Source organism: Drosophila montana, unplaced genomic scaffold (assembly GCF_035044405.1).
Source record: "Drosophila montana isolate Dmon_TW-CO22-7 unplaced genomic scaffold, ASM3504440v1 contig_3468_1, whole genome shotgun sequence".
Lineage (NCBI taxonomy): Eukaryota > Metazoa > Arthropoda > Insecta > Diptera > Drosophilidae > Drosophila > Drosophila montana.
In genome coordinates this window covers 1,001,800-1,018,117 of record NW_026998349.1, presented here as the reverse complement: position 1 = coordinate 1,018,117, position 16,318 = coordinate 1,001,800, and the positions used below count along the sequence as shown (strand labels likewise).

General features: G+C 40.3%; 2 protein-coding genes across 4 annotated transcripts in view; both read right to left on the bottom strand.

Annotated features, from left to right (window-relative positions):
- Window positions 1-16,318, bottom strand: part of Src42A (Tyrosine-protein kinase Src42A) — a 51,365-nt gene that overhangs the window by 19,363 nt on the left and 15,684 nt on the right. Inside the window, exon 1 of one of the 3 annotated variants that reach the window (XM_064691722.1) lies at window positions 909-3,085. The exons of the other annotated variants lie outside the window; for them this stretch is intronic. Coding sequence (XP_064547792.1) covers window positions 909-3,070 — 2,162 coding nt within the window. The 5' untranslated portion in view covers window positions 3,071-3,085. Of the gene's footprint in view, window positions 1-908; window positions 3,086-16,318 lie in introns of those variants that run through there. 3 annotated transcript variants of the gene reach the window in all.
- LOC135434925 (AF4/FMR2 family member lilli-like) lies at window positions 3,095-14,436 on the bottom strand (the record flags this gene model as incomplete). The annotated part of the gene is made up of 2 exons (XM_064691738.1): window positions 13,694-14,436; window positions 3,095-5,258 (listed from the first exon to the last, which is right to left on the bottom strand). A coding segment is annotated over exon 2 (2,040 nt), but the record flags the coding sequence as incomplete, so codon positions are not given.

Sequence of the window (16,318 nt, the reverse complement as noted above, 5' to 3'; positions counted from 1 at the left end):
GTTTTTTTTTATTTTGCATTTGTCATACATAAACAATTATTCTGAATTTCAATTATTAGTTGGTTTTTTTCTCTCTCTCTCTATTTTTCAATGGTCAAGTGCCTGGTTATTGCTAATAGCATTCTGATTAGTCACTCTTTGGTTTATTTTTTATATTTTTTTTTTTCAAGATTTTCTACAGAATGAAAGTCATGTCATGTACTGCAAAATTTTTACATACGTTTTTGGCCTACACATTTGTGGAATGAAAACAGAAAATAATAATAAAAAAAAAATACCTGACAGCTGTGTCTGGATCTAATACAATTAGTATGGTGCCCCGGAATGGGTGTGACGCCCATTGGGGCACCATAAATCCCACAAGTGCAAATGCACTGAGCGTGACGTCATTTGGGAAGTTTTATACGCTTGCAGAGGGTAAATTTGAGGAAGAAATTCATTAAAGCTCAGAGCTTTTTAGAAAATTAGAGTAAATTTTGTATACGAAAATTGTAGAAGAATCTAATCTACGATTCATTTAGAGCTATTTAGAAAAGTAGAGTAAATTTTGTCTGAGTAAATTTGTAGAAGAATTCAATCTTAGATTCATTTCGAGTTTTGCTTTGTTTTGTCAGCAACTGGCGATACTCTAAATACTTGAAATATATCACTCAATATTTGAATAAAGCTTTTTTTTAGGTTTCCTGCCTGTTTTTTTTTTGGCAAAGCGTTTTTACTTTTCAAGTGCCATAAAAAAAGCTGCTGAATGAAATGAAAAATGGCAAGGCAAAGTCTATAAAGCCAAAAAAAAAATAGTATAGTATAAAATGTTATTGTCAATAGTCTAATCATAAGTTAATGAATATAAACTGTGTGTGTGTGTGTGTGTGTGCGGGGTGGGGTAGAGCGGGAAGGGTCTGGAAACTTACGATTTTTCATTTAAAAATTCACCACGCGTAAATTCCGAAAGTCGACGCGATTTGCCTTTCTTGACAGTCAACGTTGTTAGCTGTTGCGTTGTTGTTGTTGTTGTTGTCGTTGTTGTAGTTTTCGTGTTTGTTGCTGCTGCTGCTGCTGTTGTTGTGGATTTGCTGTTAGACTTGGCAGACGCCGCATCGGCACAGCCGGGGATTAAATTTACGCACGTATGCGAGCAGGCGGCGGGCAGCGAGCGGCACTTCTCAATGACAGACAATCCATGAGACGACGGCGTCGGTGGGGGCGGGTGGGGATGCGGGCTGACTGTTGTGGGAGGCGTTGGGCAAGTGCAATGGCTATGGCTATGGCTATGGCCGGGCCTATGGCTGAGCTCCTCGAGCGTGTGGCAGGTGCATTTGAGCAGCGTTTGATTCGACCAGCGACGTTGCGGCTGTTTGGGCGCCGCCAGGCAATTGTCCAGCGAATGCTTCTTCATCAGCGGCGGCAGCAACTGTTGCTGCTGCTGCTGTTGATTCTGCTGTTGCTGCTGCAGGCATTTGTGCTGCTTGAGACTGCGACGTGGTCGTGGCGGCGAGGGCGTGGCTGGCGGGGAAATGGCCACGGACATGGATATGGCATCCAGTGAATTAGATTTCGTCAGCGCCATATGACAGTCGGCATCGCTGCCCGAGCTGTTGCTGCTGCTGCCGTTGCTGCCGCCGGCGCGTCGCTGCTGCGCTATAATGCGCGTGTACAGCTCCTCGGAGTCCAGCGGCAGCAGCAGATTGCTAACGCCAACGCGACGCTTCGCCTGGCTGCGTTTGGCCAGCAGCTGTTGCTGCTGTTGTTGTTGCTGCTGCTGTTGTTGCTGCTGTTGCTCGCTGCTGTCATTGCTGGCGGCTTCCTGCGGCGCATGGCTGCTGCCTGATTTGTTGTAGCTTAGAATATTGGACAAGCGACGCATTTTGCTGCATTTCGTGTCGGCAGCAACATTGCTGCTGTCGGCGGCATGTTGCTGCTGCTGCTGTTGCAGTTGCTGCTGTTCGTCCACATGGCTGACCACGAAACGCGTTGTGGCAGCAACTGGTTTCGTGTTGGCTGCCTCCTCGCCGGTTTCCAATTTCTCTCCTTGTAGGATGTCATAAATTGTGCCATATTTGTGCGTGACATGCGTGCCCAAATTCGTGGCAGCGTCTGTTGTTGCATCCTGTTGCTGCTGCTGTTGCTGCTGCTGCTGTTGTTTCAGCTTTTGCTCTTGACGTTCTTGTTCGCGCTTTTGCTGCTGCTTTTGTATTATATCATAAATCACATCATTTGATTTATGCATTTGCAGCGCTGTTGTTGCTGCTGCTGCTGTGCATGTTGCTGCCGTGTCGCGTTCTAGTATGGAGCTGAGGCTCTTGCGCTGCCATTTGTCGGCGCTGCCTGTGGTCAGGGAGTTGCTGCCCTGCATGGGCGTCGCCTTGCGGTGCAGTATCTCATAGATGGTGCCGTAGGTCATGTACTTGTCGTACTTCTGATAGGTCAACTGATAGATATCGTTCTTGCGCTGTATTATGTCATAGATGGTGCCATAGATGAGCTTATCGTAGATTTTAAAATTACGCTTATAGCTGGCACTGGAGCTCACGCTGGAGCTGCAGCTGTCTTTCCTGCTGGCCATTTTGGCATACGACTGCAACTGTTGTTGCTGTTGCTGTTGTTGCTGCTGTTGTTCCTGATGCTGCTGTTGTTGTTGCTCTGGCGCTGCCAACTCAATTTGCTCAGTCTTTGGCTCTTTGGCTGCCGAGTTGCGACGCGGCAGAAAGTAGGAGGCAAAACTTTTGCGCTGTCTCGAATTCTGACGCTTAAGCGGCGATGTTGCTGCTGCTGCTGCTGTTATTGTTGTTGCTGTTGCTGTGGGTGTGTCCAGCTGACATTCCAGCGTCGGCTGCTCCATGTCGCCGCTGGCATCGATTTCGCGCACAAGACGCTTGAACTCCTCGTACGATGTGCGTCGCTTGTGCGCTTTGGCCCGCTGCTCCTTGGCCGCCAACTGTTGATCAAGTATTTGCGATAGAAAATCTGAATTCTTGCGCATTGCTTCTGTGGTGGCGGCGGCGGCGGTGGCAACAGTTGCCGTCGTTGTTGTTGTTGTTGCTGTTGTTGTTGTTAAATCGTCGCCGGTATCCATTTCATCCGCAAACTCGTTTGCGCAATCCGGTTTGCTCTTGTTGTTGTTGCTCTTGTCGTTGTTGTTGTTTGTGGTTTCTTGTTCTGATATTGAGGCGAGCGTTGTCAACACGCTGTTATTGCCGTTTGTAGTTGTTGCTGTTGTTGTTGCTGTTGTTGTTGCTGCTGCCGTTGCGTCATCTGCCGCCACGGGCATGGCCGCCGCTGCTGCCAGCTCAGCACTTGCACCCACTTGTTGCTGCTGCTGCTGCTGCAGTTGCTGCAATTGCTGCTGTTGCTGCTGCTGCTGCAGTTGCTCCTGCATGGCACCGCAGCGTCGCCGTGTGAGCCGCGCCAGCGCTTCCGGCTGCGTCACCTCGGCAAACATGGCTTTGAACTCTTCATAGGATTTGCGGCGATTGCGCGACTGCGTCAGACATTCCTTGTAGTTGCGTCGCGCGATCTTCTCACCGCCGGCAGCAACAGCCGCCGCGGCAGCCAAGGCATCCAATTTGTTCTGCATCTCCATAAAGCCCGAGTCCAGCGAGCTGACGGTGCAGGTGGAATCAAAGCTTGTCTTGCGACTGGAACTATTCGAGCCCGGCGAATTGGGCTTCGGCGGCGTTGGCGGCGGCGTCACCAGCAGCGTGGACAGCAGCCCGGCCACATCGTTGGGCGCGCACAACAGATCCACTTGTTGGCTATCACAGTTGTTGCTAGTTGCAGTTGTTGTAGTTGCAGTTGTTGTTGTTGCTGCTGCTGGATTGGCTAAGCTGGCATTTTGTGGTTCAATGGGTTCATCATCGTCAAAGCTGATTAGATCTTGAACCGTCGTGCTCGAGGGGCTGGGCTCCTCAGGCACAGCAGCTAACATGACGTTGTTTGAGTTGTTGTTGTTGTTGCTGCTGCTGTTCTTTTCATAGTTTTCAATGGTCGCGTCACGCTTTTTGCTCACAATCGCGTAGAGCGGCGTTCCGCTGGGCAGCTGTTGTGTTGTTGACAGCGCCGCTGTCGCCGTTAAACTGCCCGCCGCAAAGCTGGCGCTCGCGCTAGTTGCTGCTGCTGCCGTCGACGTCGCCGTCGCTGTTATTGTTGTTGCTGGGCGACTATCACTGGGAGTCGTCGTCGTCGTTGTTGTTGTTGTTGGCACGCCCACGCTCGTGGTAGTGTAACTGCTGCGATTATGAAAGATTTTCACACTGTGCATGGGTAATTTGCCATGATGACGACGGTCATTGGGCCGATTACGTGCAATGCCCATTGAGATGGTCGCCAGCTGTTTGTGACGCAGCTGTTGCTGACGTCGCGCATATTTGCTGGCAATGCTGCACACAGGATTCACATTCAAATTCAGATTCAGATCGAGCGCCGGTTCATTGAACTGCGGCGGCTCCATATTGCTGCCACTTGCCCTGTTGCTGCCACTTGCACTGTTGCCACTGTTGCAGTGCCGCAGGAAGCGCTGCAGTCGCCGGCTGCCGCAAGTGCCGTTATGACCCGCACGCTGCTCGTTCATGCACTTGGCACAGCACAGAAACTCGTACAGTATCTCATTGCCCGGCTCCGAGCCGGTGGTGTCCGCCAGCGAGCTGGGCGTTGAATTGGGCGGCGTTAATGTTGAATATTTTGGCTCCAACAGAAATTCCAATTGTGCTGCGGCGGCAGCAATGGCCGCCGGTGTGCACTGGCCACGCCCACTGCCCGTTGTTGTTGTTGCGGCATTTGTTGCCGTTGTTGTTGTTGTTGTGGCATTGCTTGTGCTCTTATTATTGCTAACCGGCATCAGTATATATGTATTCTTCGTGTTCTTAGTGGTCTCCATGTGGCTGCTGGGCGTCTGCTCGGGCGTCTGCTTGCCGGCCAAAATAGAGCTCTCGATGCTGAGGCCGCTGTCGAGCAGCATAAATGTGCCATCCGAGGGCAGTATAAGACGTCCCTCGGCGGCCGCATTCACCAGTTCGCGTAATGCATTCACCTGCTTCTCGGTGACATTGCCCTGCAGCTGTATGCCGTGCAGGGCAAATGCAGTCGGCTTGTTGTTAACCGAATTCGGATCGGTGCACCACACCACCGGCATGGTGGTCATCCTTGATGCGAATTGGGAATGTGCACAACTAGACTTATCTTTAACCACGTTAACAACAATCAGAATGACAACAACAACAATAGTTCAATGTACGCTCTGGACAAAAGTGTTTTGTCAATCTCCGCTGTTAGAAAGAGAAAAAATAAAGCACTTGAATATAAAAAAAACTGTTTTTTTTTCGTGTTCAACTTTCTCGCTGCGCTTGAACTTTGCTGTTTTACCTTCAACTGTTTCGTACTGTGCTTGGGCTTTTACTTGTTTACACATTGTTTTCGGTTTTCAATTTTCAGTTTTCCATTTTTCTGCTTTTTTTTTACGGTTTCTTCTAGAAGAAGTTTCTATGCAAATATCCAACACAAGGTAAGTTATTATGCATATTCATGAGTAGGAGCTTAATTACAACACCTTAAGATTTGTAACAGAACTCTAGAGTCGAAGAGGAGAATTCCCTGCAAACTTCCTAGGCCAATAAAATCGCCACGAAAGGCTTATCTAGCAAAGATTTGATTTGACAGTCAAACAAATCAAATGAAACTCTTTCAAAATGTATACAACAATCAGTATACCCCATTGAGTACAGGGTATGCAAATGGCTTGGCTAATCTGCTCGTTTATTGCACATTTTGTGGCTCACAAAAACTGTTGATAACATCAACCACAAAATAATGTCGAACACACGCGCCAAAATCGATTGGCTTTTGGTCCGATTTAAATTGCCTTTTCGATAGTTTTTTTTTTTTGAAACATTTTCGTTTCAATATCCAAGTTTTGTGGCGCATACAACTCAATTCCTAGCGAGAGACAACCTTGAAAAGCAAAAACAAAAACAATAACAAAACAATTGCAGTGAATGCACGAGAGATAAACGAGTACATTTCACAGTTTATGACAAAAGTTTTGTATCTATTTTGTATTTTATTTGTTTGTTTTGTTGTATTTTGGTTTTCGTTTTTGTTCGACCTGGCATAAATTAAAAACAAAATTCAAATGTTTGTGTCGTGTGGATGCCATTCAAAAATGATGGCGCTCTGTCAATTTTGGATTGTTTTATGGGATTTGCATGCGATGGAATTGGGTGTGCTATGAAACGAGCGAAAATGACCCGAAAATAGACTATTTTCTCACTATAAAGTTTAGTTTTCTTCGAGTAGAATTTTTAATAAAATACAGAAAAATATTAAACAAAATCGAGTGGAGCAAACATTTTATATTGTCTGTTATGGATAATTCATTTTGAACATAACATAAAATGGTTACAAACATAAAAATGTTACTGTAAGAACATTACAATAATGTAAAGCTTTACCCTTGGTCTTTTCTTCATAATTTACATAATGAATATAACCGCAGAGAAATGCTAAACATAACATAGAATGTTATATAACATAGAAATATTATGGAAAGAGAGCATCAGCAATTTTAGCCTTTAACAGTGGATTAGATACTCAAAGATAACATACACTGTACATTAACATGGTACTTCGCCTTAGCTGCATCATAAAAATGTTGTGTAACAGAACACTCTCTTCTACAAAATAAATATAAAAGCAGACAAATGTTAAATATAACATAGCATGTAAGATAGCATAAATGTTACAGAAAAAACGGCACAACGCCACCTTTAACAGTAGAATAGATATTTAAAGATAAAATACACTGTTAACAGAAAACTTGAATATCTCCAACTTCGCAACAGCTGCATTTGCTGAGCATAACATAGATATGTTACAGAAAGAACGCCACGTATTCTTAAAGCTTAAGTTCCAGCTTATTTCATATGGTCCAACTGATTTTTGCCAAAAGGTAAAATAAGCTTCGTTTTGCACAAGAATTATTCTTGGCAGGACAAAAAAAATATGTTTTCAAGCGAAATGCTATTTATAAACATATAAATTTTCAAATTCCAGCAAATTTATTGTAAATAAGTTTTAGCACATGTTAGTTACGGCAATTAGTTAAAGAAAAATAATATATATAGAATTATAGCCAGTTGAAAGATGTCGCAAAGACTGCGTTCCTTGGTGTTTGATTCCGAGAACGCGAAATATGCAAGCAGCTGAGCAAACAAGTTTTATTTTTGGTTTATTGGCGTTCTTAAGAGCTGGCCATATTTAGCGCTAAGCAAATATAATACCCTGATTTATGTCTGAAGTTTTATGATTGATGTCAAGTGACAAATTAATGGAAAATTTCTAGTTTCACAACGGGTGGGCGCAGCTTGAAATAATTGGTAACAATTGTGCCAGAGACGCAAGTTAAGCCCAAGCCAATAACCACAACAGCAACAACAACAAAAGATCTGAAGGTGGGCTTCATTAGCTGACCAATGAACTTTTTAAATGCTGCCGTGCCATGTAAGTGCATAAGAGTACGCACATGCGAGTGTGTATGTAAATGAGTGCGACTTCAAGGCTGTAGTGCCGCAAATGGAAATGGAAACAACTTGCGACTTGGCAGCAGTCGCAGAGCAGTTCAAGTTTACGGTGACTGACTGACTGACTGACTGACTGACTGACAACTTGCCGACAAAGCAAACAAACTACCAACTACGGGGTCGCAGGGGAGGGCCAGATGGGGCGGCAACTTGGGCACTTGAGACGAAAACGATTTAGAGGGCAGCTCTCCAGGCATATGCATCGAAGTGAACATCCTGGGAGACAGACTGGAGACAAATGGCTTTAGTTACACATATCGCTAACCCTCCAAAGACAATCAACAGCGACTGCGGATCATAAAAAACAGCAGCAACAGCAGCAACAGAGGCAACAGCATCAGCAAATGTCAATGTCAGGCCACAAAGAAACCGAAAACAGCAAACAATACAAAAAATAAATAAAACAAGCAAAAAAAACTGCATCAAGGCGTCGCAATTCTTTTTGTTTTTTTTTTTTTCAATATTTGCATTCAGCCATAAATTGAGAATCATTTCGAGTCCATTAACAGCATTTGATAGGCGCTTAACAGCTGAGAGTTTTGCTCTGATTCCATTTGCATTTAACAAAAGCCAGCTAAATGTGCGTCAAACAAGACAAATTGTATTTTAGAATGCCGAAGAGCTGAATACACTAGCCCACGTATGTCTATCTACTTAGTTATCTATTTAAATTAATCAATCTTAATTCATTTTGTAAAACAATTCAATTATGTCTTAGCTAACTTTATAATGAATTTCCATACATTTCTACAGCAAAGATGACCGAATTAGATATTAGTTTTCTATACTTTTCATTAGTTACTTTTCTGGCACATCTTGATTGTGATTATTCGAATGATTAATTGAACTGATCCTCTCTCTAATTTCTTATACAATTTGTAAGCATTCTAAAAAGCTGTAACTTTATGTTTGCCTAACATAATCAACAAACAGTTATGAAATACTTTAGAGACATTTAACAAATTACACAAAGGTTTAAAAAAGGTTTTTTAGTCGATAAATCTACTGATCAGTTTCTCTATAAGTTGATAAAAAATCTGATTTGGTTGTTTTCTGATAAAGAAATATATTTTCGTATTGATTTTCCAGTTGAGAAATTTAATGTTCAGTGTTCAACAACTTGACAATTCTATCAATTTAAATTGATCGATTATCGATTTGTTCACTTATCGATAGAAGAAGATAAATTCAAATTTTAAAGTAGTTAAGGCTTCTTTTAATATTAAGCGCAAGTTAAGTGTTCGACAACTTGACAAATCTATCGATGTAAATATATCGATTTATCGATTTGTCAACTTATCGATAGAAGAACATAAATTCCACTTTTAAATTAAGTTAAGTTGCTTTTTAAATGTTAATCGTATATAACTGTCAAGTCTAGCAAATAAATATAATATGTAACTTTACTTTCATTTGAATGTTTAAACTTTTAGAAGTTATCGATTACTGCTGACATTGCAATAAAGAACTGACTGCCCAGCGAAAAATTTATAAAAATATATATTGTGGTCACATGAGTACTGTTTCCCATAAAACAGCTGTGCTTAAAAACAACAACAACAAGAAAAACAACAAGATATAACAATATTCTATATAATATTAATAAAGCACGCAGAAACCTGTCGAACCAGACCCCCCAGACGAAAGTCTGTGTGTGACGATAAGACAAGGTGTGTGCGATTGTGTGTGTGTATTAATTAGCTGGATATTGTCACAAGAACTAGTCAAGCTTTGTTTTTTTATTAAAAAAGCAAACTCACAGTTATGCACTTTGGGCTCAATTAGCGCAAAATATATCAGTATGTATAAAAGAAACAAATATATGTATAATGGAAGGCTAACATTAGTCGCGAGAGCTGTGAGTATGCAAAATGCCCGTTAATAGATGTTTAATAAGCGATTTGTTTCTAGGTTTTTGCTTCGATTTGTCAATGGAATGCCATCGCATTGGCATTAGAACCAGCAAGGTTAGCCAGCCGAAGGCCTTAAGGGAGGTGGTGCCCCTCCCCCCCCCCAACCATCCCGTCTGCAAGTCTTTGAGACTGACCTATGCTAACCGAATGCGAAATATGTTACAAAATGTCCAAGTGTAGGCGGCGGGTTGTGGACTGTGTGCCTTAAAGCGCGTGCCAAGAAAACTGAAACAAGACCAACATAATAGCCAGCCATAATGAGTGGAGTTTGTTGTTGTTGTTGTTTAGCTGCTGCTCAAAGGTAACAATTGCACTCAAAAGTACTACGACCCAATTTGAACCGGTTTGTTTTTTAACATTTCTGCTCATTGTCTTTGGTCTGTCTGCCTGTGTGTGTGTGTGTGAGCCAAGCGTTTGCTGTTTGTTGGCAACTTTGTTGCCAAGCATTTGTTGCCAAGCAAATTATGAAACCCAACCTGGACACGCCCCAGACAAATTATTGTTAATCAACTAATTCAACTCACAAGCCAAACAGCCGGCAATTCGAACTGAAAAACCTTAATTTACGGGCACCCGTACTTTCTCCGCCGAAAAAAAATAATATATAAACATTTGTTTTTAGTATCCCCCCAGCTTCCAATTCATGTGCAAATTAATACTAAGTTTAAAATGGAAAAAAAAAACGTAAGCAAAAAGAAACACAAACACACGCAGCAAATGAGTTTGGCTTTGATTTGGGTCATTGCACAATGGTAACGAGAGCGTCGACTAAATTTAGTAGCGCCAAATAACTTTGGCCACGCGCAGCGAGTTCACCAGCCCCCAAAGAGCACATCCCACAAAAAATAGAGTAGATAAAAAAACAAGTGAGCGCTTTGGTTGGGCGTGCCCGACTAACAGATGCCCTGAACCCAAGCCGAGCTGCTGCTAGAAAGGGAAGAGAAATTCAAGAAGTGAAAGGTTCTTAAGCTGTGTATACTATGCGAGAACCTTTATACAAAGTTTGCTGTATTTAGCTCTTATAATTCTCGAGTTATGCTTAAGAAATTAAGTCTGCTAACCGATAATTATCGATATTTTGAAAATGAGGGAAGACTGTAAACTCAGTTTAAGACTATATATTTAATACCTTCGCCTTAAATGGATTCTAAAAGCGACTCACTCATATCTAGATGAGCTCTCCATTATATATATACTCCCCATTATACTCTGAAACTAACCCAAGCTGCCATTTCAAGGGGTAAGATATCCAAAAGGTGAATGATTCCTAGGCTGTGCTTACTATGTGAGAATTCAAATACCAAGTTTGGATTATTTAGCTCTTATAATCTTCGAGCAATGCCTTAAAATGTCTCCTATGTCTCCCAATCGATATTTATCGATATTTTGAAAATGAGGGAAGATAATAAATTCATTCTGGTTAACAGGAATATATATTTCTAATCTCTGGCTCTGATAGCTCTCAAACAGATCCTTGACTGGATGTACTCCACACTTTATACCCTTTATAAACCTTTTCAATGGGTTTAGGATACAAAAAAAAACCCACAAAATTTGGGCAGCCTCGGATGTAATTACTGTAAATGGCCTGGAAACCGTTTAAGCTAGAGCTAAAAGGAAAAGAAAAAAACAACTGCTTAAAAAAACAGAAAGAAAAAAAAAATCGAAAGCTGAGCAAAGTTCAGGCTTGGTATTAAATAAAAGTGAAGCTCCTTCGACAACCAGTTTCGAGTTTGAGTTGTTTTCAAGCATAAAATACCCTAAAAACAAAAGCAAAAAAAAAAGTGTATATTTATTGGTGTTGAATTCCAAGAAGTAAACGTCATTGTGGGAAATTTCCAGCGCTCAAAATTCGCGCAAATTTTTCAAAAGAAGGCAATTAGTTCGCCTCTTAAGCTGATTATCTGCAAGTGAATGCATAAATGAATATAGTTAAAAGACGCCCAACTTTAAGCTTTTTAGTATATATTCAGTCAACTCTTAGTTCGCTTTAAAATCAATCTTAAACAAAATGTTTTTCTGCCAATACTGAAATACTTCTTTTTGCTTATCTCGACCTCATTGTAATAATAACTTCTGGTTGAATTTATTGTGCTTGTCATGCGTCAAGCTGAAAACCTTATATATATATAACAGAATGAAAAAAACTGTTGCAAAATGTCAACAACAAAACAATTGAACTGCTTTTTTACTCGCCTTGTGTTGTTCTGTAAAACTCTTTTTTTTTATTATTATTTGTATTTTCTGCTGTACCCTTTCTGCCCTTTTGTAAGCAATTTTCAAGTAAAACACATACATATAGTATATAGTATGTATGTACACGTATGTATCTGTATCTTTATCGGTTTCTGCTGACGACCGTCGGCCGACTGACGACCGCATGAGTCACGGACAGGAAATTTACGGCCCAAAGAGAAGAGACAACAACAGCAGCAGCAGCAGCAACAGCAGCCACACGCCAACTGTGACGCAAAGTGGCTGAGAAAACAGCCAAAGATAGTGTAAGGAGTGTGTGGGAACATGCAGCAGACACTGTACAAAATCAAACAAATCAAATGTCTGTGGCGTCAGATAGGAAGCTCGACTAGCCTATACCCTAAATGAAACACTTAGTGGCGGAATTTAAGCTTGATTTATATATATTTATATTTAATAAATAATATGTACGAAAGTTTCAGGAAAAAACTTCTAAAGTTAAACTTTTTCAGATCTTTTAAAAAATATATTTAAAAGATAAATTATTATTCGTCTTCTTCCAAGCTAGGCACAGTGAGTAGCAGAACCATTAAGGATACCGCACAAAAGGGAAAAGAAAAGAATGAACTTAGTACGTGGACCAAGGGCAAAGTTAGAAGAGATTGCGAGAGTAAGAGAGATCGAAAGAGAGAAAGAGAGAGAGTCTAAAGAGAGTATATAGTAGGATAAAGAGAAGGGGAGGGGAACGGAGTAACAGAGAGAGTGTGTAAAGCTAATATATTCAACGATCTGTATAATCGAAGAGCAGCTATATCCCTTAACTATCCGATTAACTCAAAAATCGTATACAAATGCACGTAAGTTTCTTAAGACATAGAAACCTTTCCATTCTCTATAGACTTCCAGTTCCTAGACTCGCAAAACCATAGTTTCCGAGTACACATATCTATTATAATATTAAGTGTACTTTATTTTTTATATAAAAACAAAACATTTGACTGCCATAAAGCGTTCGTCATGTCGCTTGAATGGCGATAAGAGAAAACGCGCTTAAATGACGTCCAAGAATTATAAAAGACAACTATATATACAAATATACATATATATAGAGAAAAACCAACAAGACATGGAAACACAGTTGCGGAGCCCGCTGCAAGCTATACCAACATGCCATTATGAATATATATATATATATATATGTGTATTTGCAAAATAGTGCAATTTGTTCAAGTCACGTAAGTTCAGAAATTGATATGGCGCAGGTTGCAGCGGCAGAAATATATATATAAAAAACAACTATACCAATTCGAAAAGTCGAGCATATGCAACAAGAGGTAACTATCCCCCCCCCCACTCATACCCTCCCTCCCCCTGTGCCCAGGTGTCGTTCACTAAGTGTTTCATTTATATCGCCAGTTAAGAGTTTTATATTTTGTATATACCAATTTTTTGCAGGCAACCAACTGCTGCAAAAACGGGCGCCAAAATATTCACATTTAAGCACATAGACCCCGATAAGAGGAGTAGGGATGTTTTTGCACATAGTGCTATAGACCTATTGACAGTATTCTAGCATTACGTAAAGGTAAAAGAAAAAAGAACAGAAGACTGAAAAAATTAAAAACCTCAACAGGCATTTCAACGGTAAATGCGTGTGTTGTGTGACATGTACGAATTCTTATGAAATTCATTCATTGAAATTCTAAAGGCTACAAAAGATATATATGTGTATAAGTATGTGTATTTGTATCTGAGCAGTTGCTTGGATTATACAGCTATACAAAAAAAAAAGCACAGCACGAAACAGCAAAGAAAATAGAAAGTTCTGCGCCAGCGCGCAACTTGACAAAGCGGCAAAACAGATAACAACAACAACAACAATAACAACAACAACAATTACAGCAAACGAACAAACAACAATAAACATAGAGCCGAGTGTGTGTTGCTTGTTGCTGTTGTTGCTTTTGCTTTTGCCACTTTGTTAACTTTTTGTGCGCTTCAATTCTCGATCTCTACCTTTCGTAGTTTGTTGCAGCAACATGTAGCTAAGCTATGAAATGTTGCCAAGACGCCAGCGCTGCTGCTCCATATCACAGAGTAAATGCACTTTAACACACACGCGTTATAAACACACACACACACACACACAGAGAGAGAAAGAGACACGAATCTACGTACGTACGTAGTTTGGAGCCACTGTTGAACAAAGAAAAACAGTCGCTGCTAAATGTATGCCAACATGCCGCGCGCGCGCGCTTGCAACAAGTTTATATATAATCAATTGTGTTGCCAACGAATTTCAAATGTCCAAATTGTGACTACAAAATGTTGCAGAAAACCAAAAAAACGCGACGTTAAATACACAATAAGTAATTGAGGCTGGCGTTTGAAATTTAATTTCCTATATAAATATATAAATTTTATGCTTTATATATAAACACACGAGATTTTGTATTTCTTATTAATATTTTTTTTTTTGTTTGTTTGTTACGTTTTGCCACCTTCCGTGTGACGTCCGTTTTGTGCACCGCTTCGCAGACAACTGATACGTTTATGAAATTTTTATAGAAAGGTTTTAAAGCGCACGAAACGACGCTGCGGCGGTAAGTCTTACACACTCACACACTCACACACGCAGCGGCAGCAGCAGCAGCATGCGTGTGTGTATGTGTCTATGCGCGCTTCGAGCACAATTTGAGCCGAGCTTTTGGCTTTGTATGCGTGAGTTTTGCGCTCTTTGGTCGCGTCTCTTATACGCTGCTTTGACAAGAAGTTGCCCGCAATGGTAAGATCTCAGTGCACTCTCTAAGACAACAACAACAACAGCTGATATCCGATTTGTGTGCTCTTCTAATACAGAAGAGAGACAGCAGCAGCTTGTGATTAAGCTGTCTCTTTTTTTGTATTTTGCTGTCCAGTTTGGGGCTCTCTTAACAGGTGCTGACAAGATAAATGAGTTTACTTTATTTTACAATTACCTGTATAATTAGTCATAAAGTGCGTTGATTGTAAAGATCAGTTTAATATAATTAACTTGCTGCTTATTGTTGTTTGACATTTTGTCAACTAGCTCGCAATTTGTTTTCTTTTTTTTTTATATTAAAAAAAAAAAATACAAAAATACGCAACACTGAAATTGAAATTATGCGCTTTAAATGCCAACTGTTGAGTTCTTGTGAACGCTATTGAACTCGTAATTGTTAAAGAATGCTAAAAACAAAAGCATGATTGTGTTTAGGCCCTCTCAGGCATATTAATCGATACACGTTTTCAGGCGAAAATTTATGATAACACAAGTTCTGGCCGCAAGTGCATGCGACAACCGTAATAAATGGATATCATTAAATATAGTTATATATAGGATAAATGCATATGTATCGGAAATTAAATGAGTCAGCGGCTGTATTTACCCGTTCAATTAAATACGTGTCGTCAAAAGTGCTCCAGATGCATTTTACTTACCTAGAAACGAAACAAAGAGACGAATTATTAGTTAAGAGGATCAAAATGTATGTAGGTTCTTATGAGTAAGAATGGTTTTTAATTAAAAGTATAAATAAATTCGTTTAAATTTAAATTAATCGGTAACTATCGAATATAAAATCGATAATGAATCGATTGCTATTTTATCTACAAGACTTTTGACATATGTATTATTTTCTTAGTACACTCGATTGTCTTTAATCGCAACAATCGATAACAAACCAATTAAATAATCGGCCCTCCGATTGTAAGCATCGATTGTATATGGAAAGCTTTCGATAGTATCGAACTGAGTAAATGTTGATGCTATGCTAAGATGTTCAAAATATCGATAGTATCGCGGCTGCAAGCTGTCTTTTTTAGCTGTCTCGATAAATGTTAACATGAACTAGTTCACAAATGATTGTTGACTTTATAGCGTTGACTTTGCATGCTATAGAAGTGTTAATATCATGTAAAATATTTGAAATACACGATAGTATCGCGGTTGCAATCGACTATCGAAACTATAGTATCGATAGTTTACCAGCTATCTCGATAAATGTAAAAAATGAACTAGTTCGCACAAGTTAGACCAATTTCTTACTGATTTTCTTAGAGGTGTCTATCGATGGTTACGGTTTTTTCGTATTAGTCATTTAATAACTTAGTATTCCCTATAATACACAGAGTAAAAAGTGGGTATAAAACGTTAGCTACTAGGCACACGTAGTTTTATGACGCATATGCTATAACTAGATTGATCGTAAAACTACAGTTGGTTAACGCAAATCTATTGCCCGCCATAATTATCGGAACGCGTGTAAAGGCCATCAGGAAAGCAATAAAAATGCGAATTAAATGCCAAAACTGAATGCAAATTCTGGACACAAACAAAAATAGTAAAAAATCAAAGCCTCCAAATTGATTAACAAAATGCATTCGTAACTGTAATACGAAACTCTTGACAAATTAAGACAGCTCAATTGCATTTAATTTGGCGACTGTCAGTCGAAAATGTTAGTTTATGCATTAGAACCCCATAAAATCGTTAAGATAATCTATAATTAGCTCCGCTTTCGACATCTCATTTGGCGACATATTTCCACAAAATGCGGTGAAAACCCAATTAAAAGTTTGGCATTGCGAATTATTTAAATTGCTGAGCGAAGTTTGTGG